This window comes from Tachysurus fulvidraco, chromosome 2 (assembly GCF_022655615.1).
Source record: "Tachysurus fulvidraco isolate hzauxx_2018 chromosome 2, HZAU_PFXX_2.0, whole genome shotgun sequence".
In the NCBI taxonomy this organism is placed as follows: Eukaryota; Metazoa; Chordata; class Actinopteri; order Siluriformes; family Bagridae; genus Tachysurus; species Tachysurus fulvidraco.
In genome coordinates this window covers 22,106,595-22,121,730 of record NC_062519.1, presented here as the reverse complement: position 1 = coordinate 22,121,730, position 15,136 = coordinate 22,106,595, and the positions used below count along the sequence as shown (strand labels likewise).

The 15,136-nt window shown below is 40.1% G+C and overlaps 1 protein-coding gene across 1 annotated transcript; it reads right to left on the bottom strand.

Moving 5' to 3' along the window:
- Window positions 1-1,646: 1,646 nt before the first annotated feature.
- LOC113646145 (ras-related and estrogen-regulated growth inhibitor-like) lies at window positions 1,647-15,064 on the bottom strand. Its single transcript, XM_027152190.2, has 4 exons — window positions 14,362-15,064; window positions 14,186-14,242; window positions 12,420-12,493; window positions 1,647-4,911 (listed from the first exon to the last, which is right to left on the bottom strand). Exons 1-4 carry the CDS (start codon window positions 14,468-14,470, stop codon window positions 4,435-4,437), a joined length of 717 nt encoding a protein of 238 aa, XP_027007991.1. The 5' UTR covers window positions 14,471-15,064; the 3' UTR covers window positions 1,647-4,434.
- Between the last annotated feature and the right edge of the window lie 72 nt (window positions 15,065-15,136).

Sequence of the window (15,136 nt, the reverse complement as noted above, 5' to 3'; positions counted from 1 at the left end):
GAGAATGCAAAAAAATGCTTTTTTTGTTTTATGAAACAATGATTTCAGATCTCATTCATCACTCTTTCAGTAAAGAATGTTTGAACGCTCGGGAAAGCAACATGAACTTCTGTCCGATTTGCAGAAGTTTCGGAAAGGTATATGGATGTGTTTGTGTGTGTGTGTGTGTGTGTGTGTGTGTGTGTGTGTGTGTGTGTGTGTGTGTGTGTGTGTGTGTGTGTGTGTGTGTGTGTGTGTGTGTTTGTGTGTGTGCCAGAAAACTCCATAAAAGGTGAAGTGCACAAGCAGCTGAGAGCACAATACGCACAGGTAAAGTCTGAAAGGCAGAGGTGGAATTTATAAAAAATGTTTAATACTATATTAATAATATAAGGGACTATAAATATACAGTACAGTCTGATTATGGCTTATGGTATACGTTAGTTTTCTCCAGGTACAGAAGTGCAGCATTTGTAAGTAAAGGGTCAGTTGTCATCTTGTGTATAAATTCATTCAGTAGCACGAGAAGGATATAAACGTTTTTTGCAGAATTTACAGGATTTTCTTGAATACCACATTTCTTCTGTAAACACTATGAATCGTGAGCTTGATAAATAAGGACCAATGTTAAGACCACAGGCTTTCTTTCTAAAACCCCACCCACCTTTAAACACCCTGACTTGTGTAACTGACTTGTTAGCATGCACTTTATCTTTTTATTGGCTTAGAGATTTAAAGTTTAAACCCACTCGCCCCCGGACCAGCATGTGTAGGCTCCTTTCATCTGTAAGCTGCTCACTATTTCTGTTAAATGAAAGAATACACCGCCTTATGATCATGGCAAATCATAAACACAGCATCCAGCCAACCTCAAGTAGACTCATCACTTTATTACTTCATGTGGAAAATAAGAAAGAGGAGCACTCGTCTTGATTAACGAGCCTCCTTCCATCCTGATTACATCAGTGGCCCACTTAACACACACTTTTCTAATTTCTTCACACGTAATACGTTGTGCTCTCGCTCTCTGTCTCTCTCGCTTCCTCCCTCCCCTCCTCCAAGAGCTCTAAATAATGTCCTTTATCCACAGACTAATGACATGACCTCATCTTTAAGTGGCTGTGAAGGGTTGGAGTTATTTTGATACGTTCTGCTTCCTTCATTCATTCATATTGAGTAACTGCTTTATCTTGTTCATCCTGGATGTGAAGCCAGTTTATCACAGGCCACACACACACACACCCCTATGGGCAGGTGAGCATGAGCAGTTCACCAGTTCTAAGCCTGTAACACTGACCATAGCAGCATAATGGTCCTCTTGTGCAACTCTTCTCCTTAGTGACTCTTTAGCTGGAAGAGAATAAAAGCTGGCAGTTTAATTTCTGCAGATCAATCAGACTGCACTTCCTTAATGACTAAATCCCAGTCAGTCTGACTGTAGACTGTATCTAATGATGCGTGAGAGAGCAGTGCTGCATTAATACAGTGATATGAATGCAAGTCTTGAATATCTCAAATGTAATCAAGGTTTAATAAGCTGTTATAGGGCACCATATGTCATCTGTCACAAAACAATGAAGACTGGATTGAAGATGAACCCATGAGACCCAGTTAAGACACACACACACACGCACACACAGGTCAGTCATATAAATGTGAAGGGCTGTTAGAGGACACGTTAAGCCAGTGTATATTGATTTTATTTAGTTTTTTATATACAAAAAAATCATTTTCAGTTCATCTTTAAGGTATATCAGTGTCAATATGCAGTTTCATGAATCATGTTACTAAATACAGATGCTTTGTTGTAAAAGTGTGTATTTTATGTTAGATAATTAGGTACTCTATTACAATGGATTATGTTCCAATGGAAAACATGAGGTTAATTACATGCTGTGTGTCAGGTTAGAATCCAGACTGAACCTGAATGAGCTTTCTCTTGTCAGGCATTATAGTGTATATACAGCACACCGCTCTTCACTGACTGAACACAAAGGCTTTTCTATGACCAACGAGTGAGTCACTCTGGAATTTACTGAGAAGCAGCATCAACATTCACGGTCTTATGCACTAATACTGATAGTCTGACACTCCATAAACATAGCATGCACAGATTCAGGTTATAAAATTGATCTAATGAACAAGACAAAGGCATCAGAGACAGAGAAGAGCTCCATGAGAGGGCATGAGGAGAAAACCTTGAGAGGATCCAGACACAACAGGGACACTTCTTAGCACATTACTGTACCAACAGTACCAACTGTGTAGAAATAATGTTCTGTGTGAGTACTGTGCTGAAATGGTCTACCACAAAAAAAGTTCCTGTAGAGGAAAGGGTCAAACCTATGCAGGCCTTTACCAGGAGAGGAATCCCCTCATGACTAAACCACAAAGCTGCATGGGTGATGTCTAAATTCGTTAACATCATATTTCAGCTATTAACAATGTTCGCTGTTAGTACCTTTCAAACAATGCTTGGAAAAAATACTGATTTCTCCCATCTGGCCAGATTTATGTTTGGAGGAAGGCAAAGAATATGTTAAATTCACAATATCTACAAATAACTGTTCAGTACAGTGAGGGGGTCCAGAATGGTTTGGATTGACAGCATTATATAACGTTACAGGACCAGGTGCTCACTATGGTGCAGTCTCTATGAAACATGCATCTAAAATTAATCAGGAGTGGTTTAATGATGTTCTGAACCTTCCCTTCTCAAGCTGCTGATAATGATAACAGCAGAAGAGACAGCTTCATCTGTTTCCCTTCAGTGATGAGCCATGGCTTAAAAACATTGACTTCACAACATTTTATTCCATTTCAGTAAACAAATGCTACTGTGGTTAATAATCATTACAAGTCTGGCTACTCAGAAAAGCTGCATGAAAAAGCTGACAGTGTATCAGGTCATAAAGGTGTAATTGGTGAAGATAAACCTGATGCTGACTGATGATTGATTACAGTTTGTTAAAAAGTGCACTTTTAAAATGAAACTTTTTAATTTCACCTGTTTGCTTCTGACACATTTCTAAACACCTCATACGGTACAGTGTTTTGAATCGATCTCTTATAATCTCATGCTATTATTTCACATGCCAGTTTCACAGTCAGGATTCTGTCCTTTCCCTTCAAGTCCAAAATCAAATTCTACATCTGTGTTTTCTTTCCACTAGAAGCTCTAAAAGCATGCAGAAATGTTCCCCAAGGCACAAAAGTACAGCAGGAGCCCAAATTAATAACCTAATTAAAAGACACAAATCCAAAACATCTCAAAAACACAGAACATTTCGATCATTTTCAATTATAGGCTTTAGTATACTTTATATGGCTTTTGCAAAACATGTATTTAATATTACGCTTTTACCATTTAGGGTTCTTTATCTTAAAGGTTCCCTATAGAAAAGACCTTTATTGAAAGCTAAAAAGTGGTAGTTAGTGTTAGCTCAGTTATGGACAACTGATTGGAAGGTCGTGAGTTTAAATCCCATGCTGCCACTCCTTGGGCCACTGAGCAAGGCCCTTAATCCACAATTCTTTGCTCGTAAAAAGTAAAAAAATTGTAAGTCGCTCTGGATCAGGATGTCTGGCAAATGTCTAAAAACTCAGAATTATACAATTAAACTTTAAAGAAGCCTTGAAGAGTATTCTCTTTACTAAAGAACTGTATTAAAGACCTTGCATTAACCTACAGTGATAATATCCTCTCAGGTCATTTTGGTGGTGAAATTATTTTGGTTCTACATTCAGCTGCAAAACCACACTCACTCTCATGCCTTACCAAAGACTCCCAAACATGCCTTGTAAACTCTATGTCTTATTAACTGCCATAAAATAACAGAAGCCTTTGACTTTTTTCACATTTTTGTCACTATAAAAGCAGTTTTTCCAAGCATTTCCTGAACGTAAATTACCAGAGTCTACATTTTTGCTGCAGATTAGCTCCTAATACACCTAAACCAAGCAACCCAAAACACTAATACTGGTAAGAATGTGAAAGCTAAAAAAACAGAAACATGCGCTGGAGGTCAGAGCATAGAGAACTGTTCCCCAAGGGAAGAAAGTTAAAATTAGACATTATCATTTCATTATCCATTTCGTTTGTGTTGAATGTCTGTAAGCAGCTTATGTTTAACAGAATCATATTAACTGTATAGTTTCTATATTATATTCATATAATAATACATATATATATTCATATTAACTGTATAGTTTCTTCTACTTTCATCATGTTGATCTTCCTGCTGTACCAAATCCATCATTAATGAAAGTTGTCGAATAGATTAAAAACAATTTTCTCATTGAAATATTCTTAACTTTTATATTTAATGTCCCCAGCTGTCCTTTTTTGTCTGATATCAAAGCAGAGCTTGCACACTTCGTTTTTTAGCCTACGACACTTAAACCCAAAAGGCATTAATGGAAAAACTTTTTTTTTTCAATGAAGCTTCTCACTTCTCAGTCAGGCAGCAGGTCTCTGAATGAACTGAAGCTGAAACTACGGCCTGTGGACCCCAGAGCCGCGTTAGAGTGAATTCTGGGAATTTTCTCCATCAGTCGGGACATGCCACGTCTTCGGAAGGAGGGAGGTGATTTGTCCATTTGCTGCAATATCTCTGCATAGAGCGCATGAAACACACTGGCTGTTTCTTCCCAACCATCACGGACAGAAATCTCACGCAGAGGAACTTTGAGACCGTGTGACAAACTCTCGCCCTCCTCTACTGACACCATCCTGTCAAACTCCAGGTCTTTTTTATTAGCCACAATGATGACTGGTGGAGGATCAGGACAGCTTCTCCTGCTGTGGATGTGATTCACTAGAAAGCACAGCCGCATGACTTCATCAAAACTACAGCGGTCAGTGACAGAGTAAACTACGAGGAAACCATCGGCCCATTTAATTTTCTCTTCCATCAGCAGCGCATCTTCCTCCTGCATGGGAACACAACATGAATAATTCTGGGGTTATTATGAACTGATCACTGACACTGTGTAATTGACATACAAATTTACATGAACACACATTTTGGAACAACATTGTAATTGGTGGCTCAATGCTAATTTGGCAGAGAATCTCAGAGCTACATAATCCAGACAGCCATTAGTCACCTATACCCCTTTTCTACTGGAAAGAACCGGGTAAGGGTTCAGAGCTAGCGAACCTTCCATTGACGAACCTTCTAAGAACCGGTTAGAGAGCCATCACAGAGCCGAGTCTGACGTCACTGTATACGTGTCACGTTACACAGCAATGTTGCCCCACTGACTTGTGTGAACCATGTTCTTACAGTCATGAGGTGAAGTGCTACTGTGGAACCTGAACCATCTGCGCAGGTCTGTACTTTAACCTGTGACAGCTGCAGGGTATCAGTGGACTGGAAGGAGTATTTAAACTCCTACATGTCATTAGCACAGCATATAGTTCCCAGTCTATCCTAGTAGAAGCTGACCTCTATGCAGTCCTGTCCAGGGACCACACTGCTCAACCCTTAGGGAAAGGGGCCATGTTCATGTAGACTTACACTGTGGAATCAAGCACAGTCCTGGAATGATTACCACATTAGACCCTGCAGTCAAAATTTACATTTACAGCATTTGGCAGACGCTATAAGTCTCTATCATTGGAAACATTAACTCTGGTTCACTAGGTTACATACTTAAGATACCATGAGTCTAAAACTCTGCTCAAAGTTTTTTTGTTGTTGTTTTTTTGTTTCTAAACTGCTAAAAAAAAATGGAAACACTTAAACAACACAATATATATACACACACTATAATGGTCCAAGTCAATCACACTTCTGTCAAATCAAACTGCCCACTTAGGAAGCAACACTGATTGACAATCAATTTCACATGCTGTTGTGCAAATGGAATAGACAACAGGTGGAAATTATAGGCAATTAGCAAGACACCCCCAATAAAGGAGTGTTTCTGCAGGTGGTGACCACAGACCACTTCTTAGTTCCTATTCTTTCTGGCTGAAGTTTTGGTCACTTTTGAATGCTGGCGGTGCTTTCGCTCTAGTGGTAGCATGAGACGGAGTCTGCAACCCACACAAGTGGCTCGGGTAGTACAGCTCATCCAGGATGGCACATCAATGCAATCTATGGCAAGAAGGTTTGAACATGGAGGAGGCTGTAGGAGGGCAACAACCCAGCAGCAGGACCGTTATCTCCGCCTTTGTGCAAGAAAGAACAGGAGGAGCACTGCCAGAGCCCTGCAAAATTACCTCCAGCAAGCCACAAATGTGCACGTGTCTGCACAAACTTTCAGAAACAGACTCCATGAGGGTGGTATGAGGGCCCGACGTCCACAGGTGGGGGTTGTGTTTTATAGCCCAACACCGGGCAGGACGTTTGACATATGCCAGAGAACACCAAGATTGGCAAATTCGCCACTGGTGACCTGTGCTCTTCACAGATGAAAGCAGGTTCACACTGAGCACATGTGACAGACGTGACAGAGTCTGGAGATGCCGTGGAGAACGCTCTGCTGCCTGCAACATCCTCCAGCATGACAGGTTTGGCAGTGGGTCAGTAATGGTGTGGGGTGACATTTCTTAGGAGGGCCGCACAGCCCTCCATGTGCTCGCCAGAGGTAGCCTGACTGCCATTAGGTACAGAGATGAGATCCTCAGACCCCTTGTGAGACCATATGCCGGTACGGTTGGCCCTGGGTTCCTCCTAATGCAAGACAATGCTAGTCGTGTTAAAGCATTTCTTTTGGCCTGCCATGAAGTCCGATGTCAGCAGTTATTGCCGTTCATGTCATGTTTGTCAAGTAGCGGGTAAACCTAATCAGGTTATTCCCCCTGCACCTCTTTAGCCTATACCTGTAATGGGTGAGCCTTTTGAAAGAATTTTGATAGACTGTGTGGGGCCCCTTCCTAGATCCAAGTCTGCTAACCTGCCCATTCCCCAGACCTGAATCCAATTGAGCACATCTGGGACACCTGCTTTAGTCCAGGTCTGGGAGGAGATCCCTCAGGAGACCATCTGCCACCTCATCAGGAGCATGCCCAGGCGTTGTAGGGAGGTCATACAGACACGTGGAGGCCACACACTACTGAGCCTCATTTTGACTTGTTTTAAGGACATTACATCAAAGTTGGATCAGCCTGTAGTGTGTTTTTCCCCTTCAATTTTGAATGTGACTCCAAATCCAGACCTCCATGGTTTAATAAATTTGATTTCCAGTGATAATTTTTGTGTGATTTTGTTGTTTCTTGAAATGACAAGAGATTGAACAAGTACCTGAGCAGCCTGTGTGGACAAAAATGGCCGAATCCTTCTAATGTTGTAGAGAAGGAACCGACATGAGCGAGTCACATTAGCAACATGAGAGGAAAAGGACAGTTGATTGTCCATGGATACCAAAAGGTCGTGAGCTGTGACTGAAGGGGAGATCAGATCATTATGCAGGGATATTGCAAGATCATGACCTGGGGATGAATCACCTGGGATGAACAGCAGTTCATTTTTGCTATAATTGAGCTTTAACTGATGAGCCGTCATCCATGATGATATTTCTGCCAAGACATACTGAGATCAGAAGCTGTGGTATCTGAGGGTGGGAAAGAGAAGATAAATTGTGTATCATCAGCAAAGCAGTGGTAAGAGAACCCCTGTGAGGAAATAACTTTTTTAACTGTGAGAGATAGACAGACAGTTGATTATTAACAAGGCTTCAAGATTTTTTTTCAAAGAAACTAGAGAAGTGATACCGGTCTGTTGTTACTGATGTCTGATGGATCCAGAGCAGGTTTCTTTAAGATGGGAATAACCCTTGCTCTCTTGAAGGTAGTTAGTACCTGACCAGATGCTTTGGATCTACTGATAGTGGTAATGAAGGGCAGAAGGTCTTGCAAGATGATCTAGTGCATAGTGGAAGGGAATGGATCCAATGGGCAGGTGGTAGGATTGCAAGACTGGATGAGTTGAAAAATCTCTTCTGCTGCTACAGTTGAGAAATGTGACAACGAAGGAGTAGGGGAATCCAGACTGTGAGATGCAAGTGCAGTAGGGGCAGAAGTGATTTCCTCAATCTTCTCATGGTAGAAAGAAGCAAAGTCTTCTGCAGTCAGGGAGGATGAAGCAGGTGGAGCCGGGTGGTTGAGTAGAGGAGAGATGATGTTGTGGAGCTTCTGAGGGTCTTGTGCTGAAGCTTCAAGGTTTTCCTTTGTAGAAGGAACTTTTGCCAGAAGTCCAAGGGTAGTGAGGAAAAGGATCCAGGATCAGGAAGAGAAGAAAGAGTGCCAGAATCTACAGAAGAAGGGGAGACAGAGTGGAGGTTGCTGCAGGAAAGAGAGAGGGGTGAGAATTAGTTTTAGGTAGGATAGGGAGAGTGATGGTGAAGGATACCAGGTGATGGTTGGAGATGTGTAGTGGGGCAGCAGTCATGTCTGTAGCTGGTGTAGCAGTGTTCTATGGGGATATCCAGGTCTCTGTTAGCGCAAGAAAATCAAAGGAGTAGTGGGAAGCTAAAGCAGAGATAAAATCAGCTTTCCTTACAGCAGACTGGCAATTCCAGAGCCCACCTACCACCACAGTTTGAAACTTACACAACAGAGGAGGGTAGATGAGGTTACTGGAAAGAGATCTCTGCTCTGTAGACGAGAGCATCTGCAATGATAAGAGGTGACTATAGAGATGGGTTTGAGGCACATATCTACAGTCAGAGTGAGATTTAAAATGTGGTGTGATAGAATACATCAAACAGTACTAGACACTTATTTACAATGTGTTAGAGGGATACTTACAAACAAACCTTCAATTTAAATAGGTAAGCCCTGCCCACAATTCACACCTTAAGGGAGACTGAAACTACTCCTGATTAATCAGCTGAGAGAACAACTAAGCAAAGACCAACACTATAAGATCAACAATGCTATAGAACGGGCATCAGCAAATAGCAGACCGCGGTCCGGATCCAGACCGAGTGACGGGTCTGCCCAGACCCGTTAAAATTCTAATATTACCATGTTAAGCATCTCCTTATTATAATCTAATATTATAAGATTATATAAGCTCTTTAATATTAATAAAAAGGTAAATCTTTTGTTCATGTGCAGTTAATCTAGTTATTACGAAGGAGCGTCATCAAAAGCCAAGCCAAAAACAGATTGTTTCTGTTCCATACTCCAGAGCAGAAGGTGGCAGTAATGCACCTAATTACGCTGGCAGGACAATTAAGAATCAAACTGCTGGCAGGACAGTTACATGCCCATTTCTCTCACTATGAACGGAAGATGGAAAGGGAGTAAGGAGAGGTAGAAAGGAGAGAGGAAAAAGGGAGCTGCTCAAAGCTCTGCACTTTTCTTTTATTCAGTAAATTCTGCCCTGTTCTGTTTTACTTGAAATGTTCTTTTGCCTAAGGTTCCTGTGTTATTAATGTAGTTAATGTTTAAAAAAGGGGCAGCTCAAAAGTCTTTTGTTTAATTTTGTTCTTAAAGATTAAAAGCACTTTTATTTTATTCAGAAGATTCTGAATGTGTTACATTACTTGAAATATAGGCCCTAAGTTCAGGCTGCTCAAAGCTGTGTTTGCACTTTTTATTTATTTTATTCAGAAGAAATTCAGTGTCTGTTGTCTGTTATTTGCCATGTAGTAAAGACAACTACAGGATTGTTTTCCATTCAAGTGCCATACAAGTTCAGACTGAAAACACTTGAAATTTAACAATAAATTATATAGAAATGTATGTGCGTTATTGATCTTATTAACATGAGGGTACACTGTTTTAAGTGACAATATAAGATTCGGACCTTTGCTGGGAGGAAATTTTAGTAACTGGACCTCTTTGAATTTTAATTTAATACCCCTGCTATAGAATATAACAAAATTCAAATCACACTCCTCTAGAACAAAGTGAGTTAAGCAGATAGTACACAAAAGTCAGGAACCTACCTTACCAGAAGACAACATATTCAAATAAAGAGAGTTAAAGCACAGAAGATAATAAAGAAGATAATAGATCTCAGTCTGGCAATCCGGAATGTGTAATCAGCTCTGAGATGGTACGGCTTCTTTGCCCTGTGTGAAACAATGGCTCTTACCTTCTTCTGAAAAAAAATGGCACATTTTCATGTTTCTGGCCATCAACAGCACACTTCTCCCTAGACTGATTGTAATACCATTAGGCATCAGTTAAAGGCTGAGTTCCCTTCATGTCCGTCAAACAAGGAACACTTTGCCACACTCACTCTATCAGTCAGATCAATCACTTGCTAAATTCCCAAGTCTGAAACACTCTTCTTGCTTGGTGACTTTACCACTCAGGTACAGCTCGGGAATGCAGCTTGGGAATGGAGAGTCTGGTAGATATGGTATTTTCCAGCCTCAAGCAAATTTAATAAAGCACAACCACTCCAAGTACTGACACCTAACTGGCTGTCATAGTGCACTCATCAGCAATGTTCATGTAACCTGTGCTATGAGCGGTGCAGACTGCTGTATCAACTTTCACACAAGTGTGTCCAAATGCCACATGACAGTGAGATTCTAATTGCAAATCACCAGCAAGAGTCTTTATTGTGAAGAAAGGCTGAGATTCATCAATCCCTAACCAAGATTCAAACATCTTTCACTTTATGATGCCAAAATATATGGACAAAAAAAAAGCATCCTTAGCATGCTGGACCTCATCCAACGCTCTCAGACAGACTGGCAGTATTTACAGAACCAATGGTCATAAACTCATCTGTGGCAACAGCAGGAGAATATCCTTTCTTGCATTTGTGGGCAAAATGGAGTGGATCTGCCAAGAAGACACCAAAGGTTTTAAGCTTCCTCCAGTTAAACAAAGACAAAACCGAAGTCATTGTATTCGGAAATAAAGATGAAACTCTCAAGGTTAACACACACCTTGACTCTTGGGGTCTAAAGACACAAAATAAAGTCAGAAACCTTGGTGTAATTTTAGAGTCTGACCTTAATTTCAGTAGTCATGTGAAAGCGATAACCAAATCAGCTTACTACCTTCTCAGAAATATAGCCAGAATTAGATGTTTTGTCTCATTTACATTTACAGCATTTGGCAGACGCCCTTATCCAGAGCAACGTACATAAGTGCTTAAATCTCTAACATTGAATACATTAATGCTGGTTCACTAGGTTACATACTTAAGATACCATGAGTTTAAAACATTTGTTCAAAGTTACAATGAAAAAGTGTCAAAGTTTGTTTTTTTTTTTAATGCAAAAAATAAGGAAAAGATGTGCTAGTTGAAATGTTTCCTGAATAAGTAGGTCTTCAACCGCCGCTTGAAAATAGCCAGTGACTCAGCTGTCCGGACCTCTAGGGGAAGTCCATTCCACCACCTTGGTGCCAGAACTGAGAAGAGTCTTGCAGTATACTTGCCTCTTACCCTGAGACAGGACTTAGAGAAACTTGTTCATACTTTCATCACCAGCAGGGTGGATTATTGCAATGGACTCCTTACTGGGATCCCCAAAAAGACCATTAGACATCTGCAGCTCATACAGAACGCTGCTGCCAGAATTCTGACCAGAACCAAAAAAACTGAGCACATCACTCCAGTCCTCAGGTCCTTACACTGGCTTCCAGTTACATTTAGAATAGATTTTGAAGTATTGTTACTAGTTTATAAATCACTTCATGGCTTAGGACCTAAATACATTACAGATATGCTAATTGAATATAAACCAAGCAGACTACTCAGATCATTAGAATCAGGTCAGTTAGAGATACCAATTGTTCGCTCAAAACAAGGTGCGTCAGCATTTAGTTATTATGCCACCTATAGCTAGAATCAGCTTCCAGACGAGATCAGATGTGCTTCAACAGTAGACACTTTTAAATCAAGATTAAAAACACATCTGTTTAACTCTGCATTTACTGAATGAGCACTTTGCTGCTTCACACTGACTGCAATTTTTATCCAAATCACTTTTACTCCCGTTTTATTTTTTAACACATTTTAAACTGTTTTTATTAAAATCACATTAAAGAAAATAAATGTGATTTTAATCATAATTTCTATGTAAAACACTTTGAATGACCTCTGTGTATGAAATGTGCTATACAAATAAACTTGCCTTGCCTTGCCTTGTAGAGACTTACACCAGAAGACTCAAAGCTGGAATTGCTCCCAAATGATTTCCAATAAAATTGCAAAAAAATAAAATAAAATAAAAATAAATCTAAAATCTGGCTATTGTGTAAATTAAAGGCTCAGAAAGTTACATTTAATTCATTTTCTTTCAAATCTATAACACGTCTCTAAAATCTGCTGAGGTCTAAATATGTTATTACATGAAAAAGTATATATAATGAAAAATTCGTTCATGAGAATGTTCCTTTAATGAAGTTACTGAGATCACACTGCTGAGTCAAGTCTCAGTTGAACCCTTTAAGATACACCCTTTGGGATAAAGATTGGCTTTTAACAAGAGCTTGTTTTGTGCATCATGTTTCTCACCTGTCCTGCAGTATCAAGGATCTCAAAGTTCACAGCTTCACCCCCAATACTCAACTCGTGTCTGTAGATGGTCTCTGTTAGAAAGAGTCATACACACGTTATTCCTGAGCTCTAACTTTATTAGGCACCTGCACATTCATGCACTTCTCTAATCAATCACATGGCAGTAGCACAACGTACAAATTCATACAGATGAAGGTCTATAGCTTCATCTAGGTTCACATTAAAAAAAAACATCAAATGATCTGATCTGCTGCTGGGATTTTCACACAACAACACTGTCTCTAGAGTTACACAGAATAGTGTGGGGAAAAACAAAAAAACATCAAGTAAGATGAGGATCTCCACCTTTGTGTTTCAGACTGGTCTGAGCTGAAAGAAAGATTATAGCAACTCAAATCATCACTCTGTACAACCATGCTGAGTACAAATGCATCTCAATGTATAATTTACATTTACTGCATTTAGCAGACATGCTTATCCAGACTGACTTACTGTACAACTGAGCAACTGAAGGTTAAGGGCCTTGCTCATTGGCCCAGCAGTGGCAGCTTGGTGGACCTGGGGTTTGAACCTATTACCTTCCGATCAGTAGCCCAACACCTTAACCACTGAGTCTGTGCTCATGATGGTCTCAGATTCTTGTTCATGTCTGACAGGAGAACATGAGGTGGTTCGGCTCATCCACCTTATGGTTCGATGTTGTGCATTCTGAAATGCTGTACAATGTGATTATTTCAGGTGCTATATCCTTCGTGCTAATGCTCATCTGATCTTGCACATCATCAAGATGTGTCCATCCACAGAAATCTCAGTTTTTTTATGCTGTATAATTCTAGAGACTGTTGAGTGTGAAAATCCCAGCAAGGGATCAGAACTGTCTGAAAAACTCAAACCAGATCATCAGACACCAACAACCACAGCATGGTAAAAGACACAAAGATCAGACTTTTTATTCATTTTGGTGTTTGGTATGAACATTAACGAAAGCTCTTCTCTTTCTCACTATACTTAGCCATAGCCCAAACTAAACCAGTCATGATTACAACACAAGCAAGATGTCTTATAGACCTGAACATTCTTTTGTATATTTACAGAATTGCTGATTTATGTTCATTTTCATTTTTTTTTTTTTATTAAATATGAAATCATTTATACTTTGATGTCACAAAACTGTCATCCGGAATGTTCTGCTGCATTAAAGAAACTAACAGCTTGAATTATTTTTTTTCTGTATACAGCCATCTACTGCTATCCACAAACACTGCAGTAAATCAGTAATGTCTGCCGCTGTTATGAGGGAATAAGGTGCCAGGTTTCAGGGCTAAAACACCTAATGTCACTGGTGCACAAAGAAACAGCTTACAGAAAGCAACACTGGTGAAGTCCCTGTGAAAAGAAAGAAACGATGTGTACCTACTACAGTACACACTAGACTAATGTAGCATCCAGTACATGCATACAGCGATTTATAAATGTTCCTTTCGGTGGTAATTGACCAACATCTCCTGGAAATGTGCTTAAATAAACGCAGCCACAGTGTTCAGAGTTAATTACCTCACACATGAGTAACTGTCATGACAGAAGAGTAATTTAGTTTGCAAACAGCGACACTCCATGGCCACCTGTTGTTATTGCAGCGTTATTTAACCAGGAGCATTAATAATGTATATTATTATAGCGACCTGGGTGTCTTCACACTCCGGGTTTCTGTCTATAACACTGCTAGTGAGACCTGACCATGTGCTCGTGTTTAACACACCTACCCAGAGTCGGGTCATATTCTCCGATAAATCTCCTGGTGATAAAGCGCACAGCCAGAGCTGCAAGAAAACATGCACATCAACTGGACATCAACTTATTAAATACACATTAAACTGGTGTATTATATAACTGAAGTATATACTGTATGATTTAATCCTCATATATCAGTCGCCTTTACCTGTTTTTCCGACAGAACCTTGTCCCAGGATCACAATCCGGATTGTTCTGGCAGAAGGGAAGCTCCCGGTTCTGCGTAAAGTTCGTGATAAAGCGAAATTAGCAGACATGATGGTTTACTGAGCCGCTGCATGGACAGGAGGGAAACAGTACTGCAGGTGAAACTGAAGAAAACTGAAGATAAACCGGAGATTTACACAAGAGGACAGAATACGCGCGACTGCAACGGAGAACCTTCACCGCTCTAACACCGTCTCTCCCGTCTGACTGACACACACACACACACACACACACACACACACACACACACACACACACACACAAACACACACAGAAGCGCGCGCGCGCACACGATTATTTTACTCTCCTTGTAAGGACCTTCCAGTGACAACTACTACTACTATGCTTATTATCATTGTTATATTATTATGTAATTATTATTATTTAATTGCAACGACCACTATTTTCCTCTAAGGAACCAGGTGAAAGTTCCGACAAAGCTACGAGTTTCCTTATTATTATATCATTATTGTTATTATTACTATTATTATCATCATCATCATCATAATTATTGTGACTACTGCTTTCCCAGGTAACAGAATCCACATCATTTGGGGTCTTTTATTAAAATAGACCCCTTACACACTCTTACACACTCTTACACACTCTTACACACTCTTACACACTCTTACACACTCTTACACACTCTTACACACTCTTACACACTCTTACACACTCTTACACACTCTTACACACTCTTACACACTCTTACACAC

Bases quoted from the DNA above. Each gene is read 5' to 3' on its own strand.
- LOC113646145 (XM_027152190.2), bottom strand. From the start codon at position 14,470: ATGTCTGCTAATTTCGCTTTATCACGAACTTTACGCAGAACCGGGAGC. The intron at 14,243-14,361 runs GTAAAGGCGACT...GTTTTCTTGCAG, and splicing joins AGGTTCTGTCGGAAAAACAG to CTCTGGCTGTGCGCTTTATC. The intron at 12,494-14,185 runs GTAGGTGTGTTA...TCTTTCTAACAG, and splicing joins AGAATATGACCCGACTCTGG to AGACCATCTACAGACACGAG.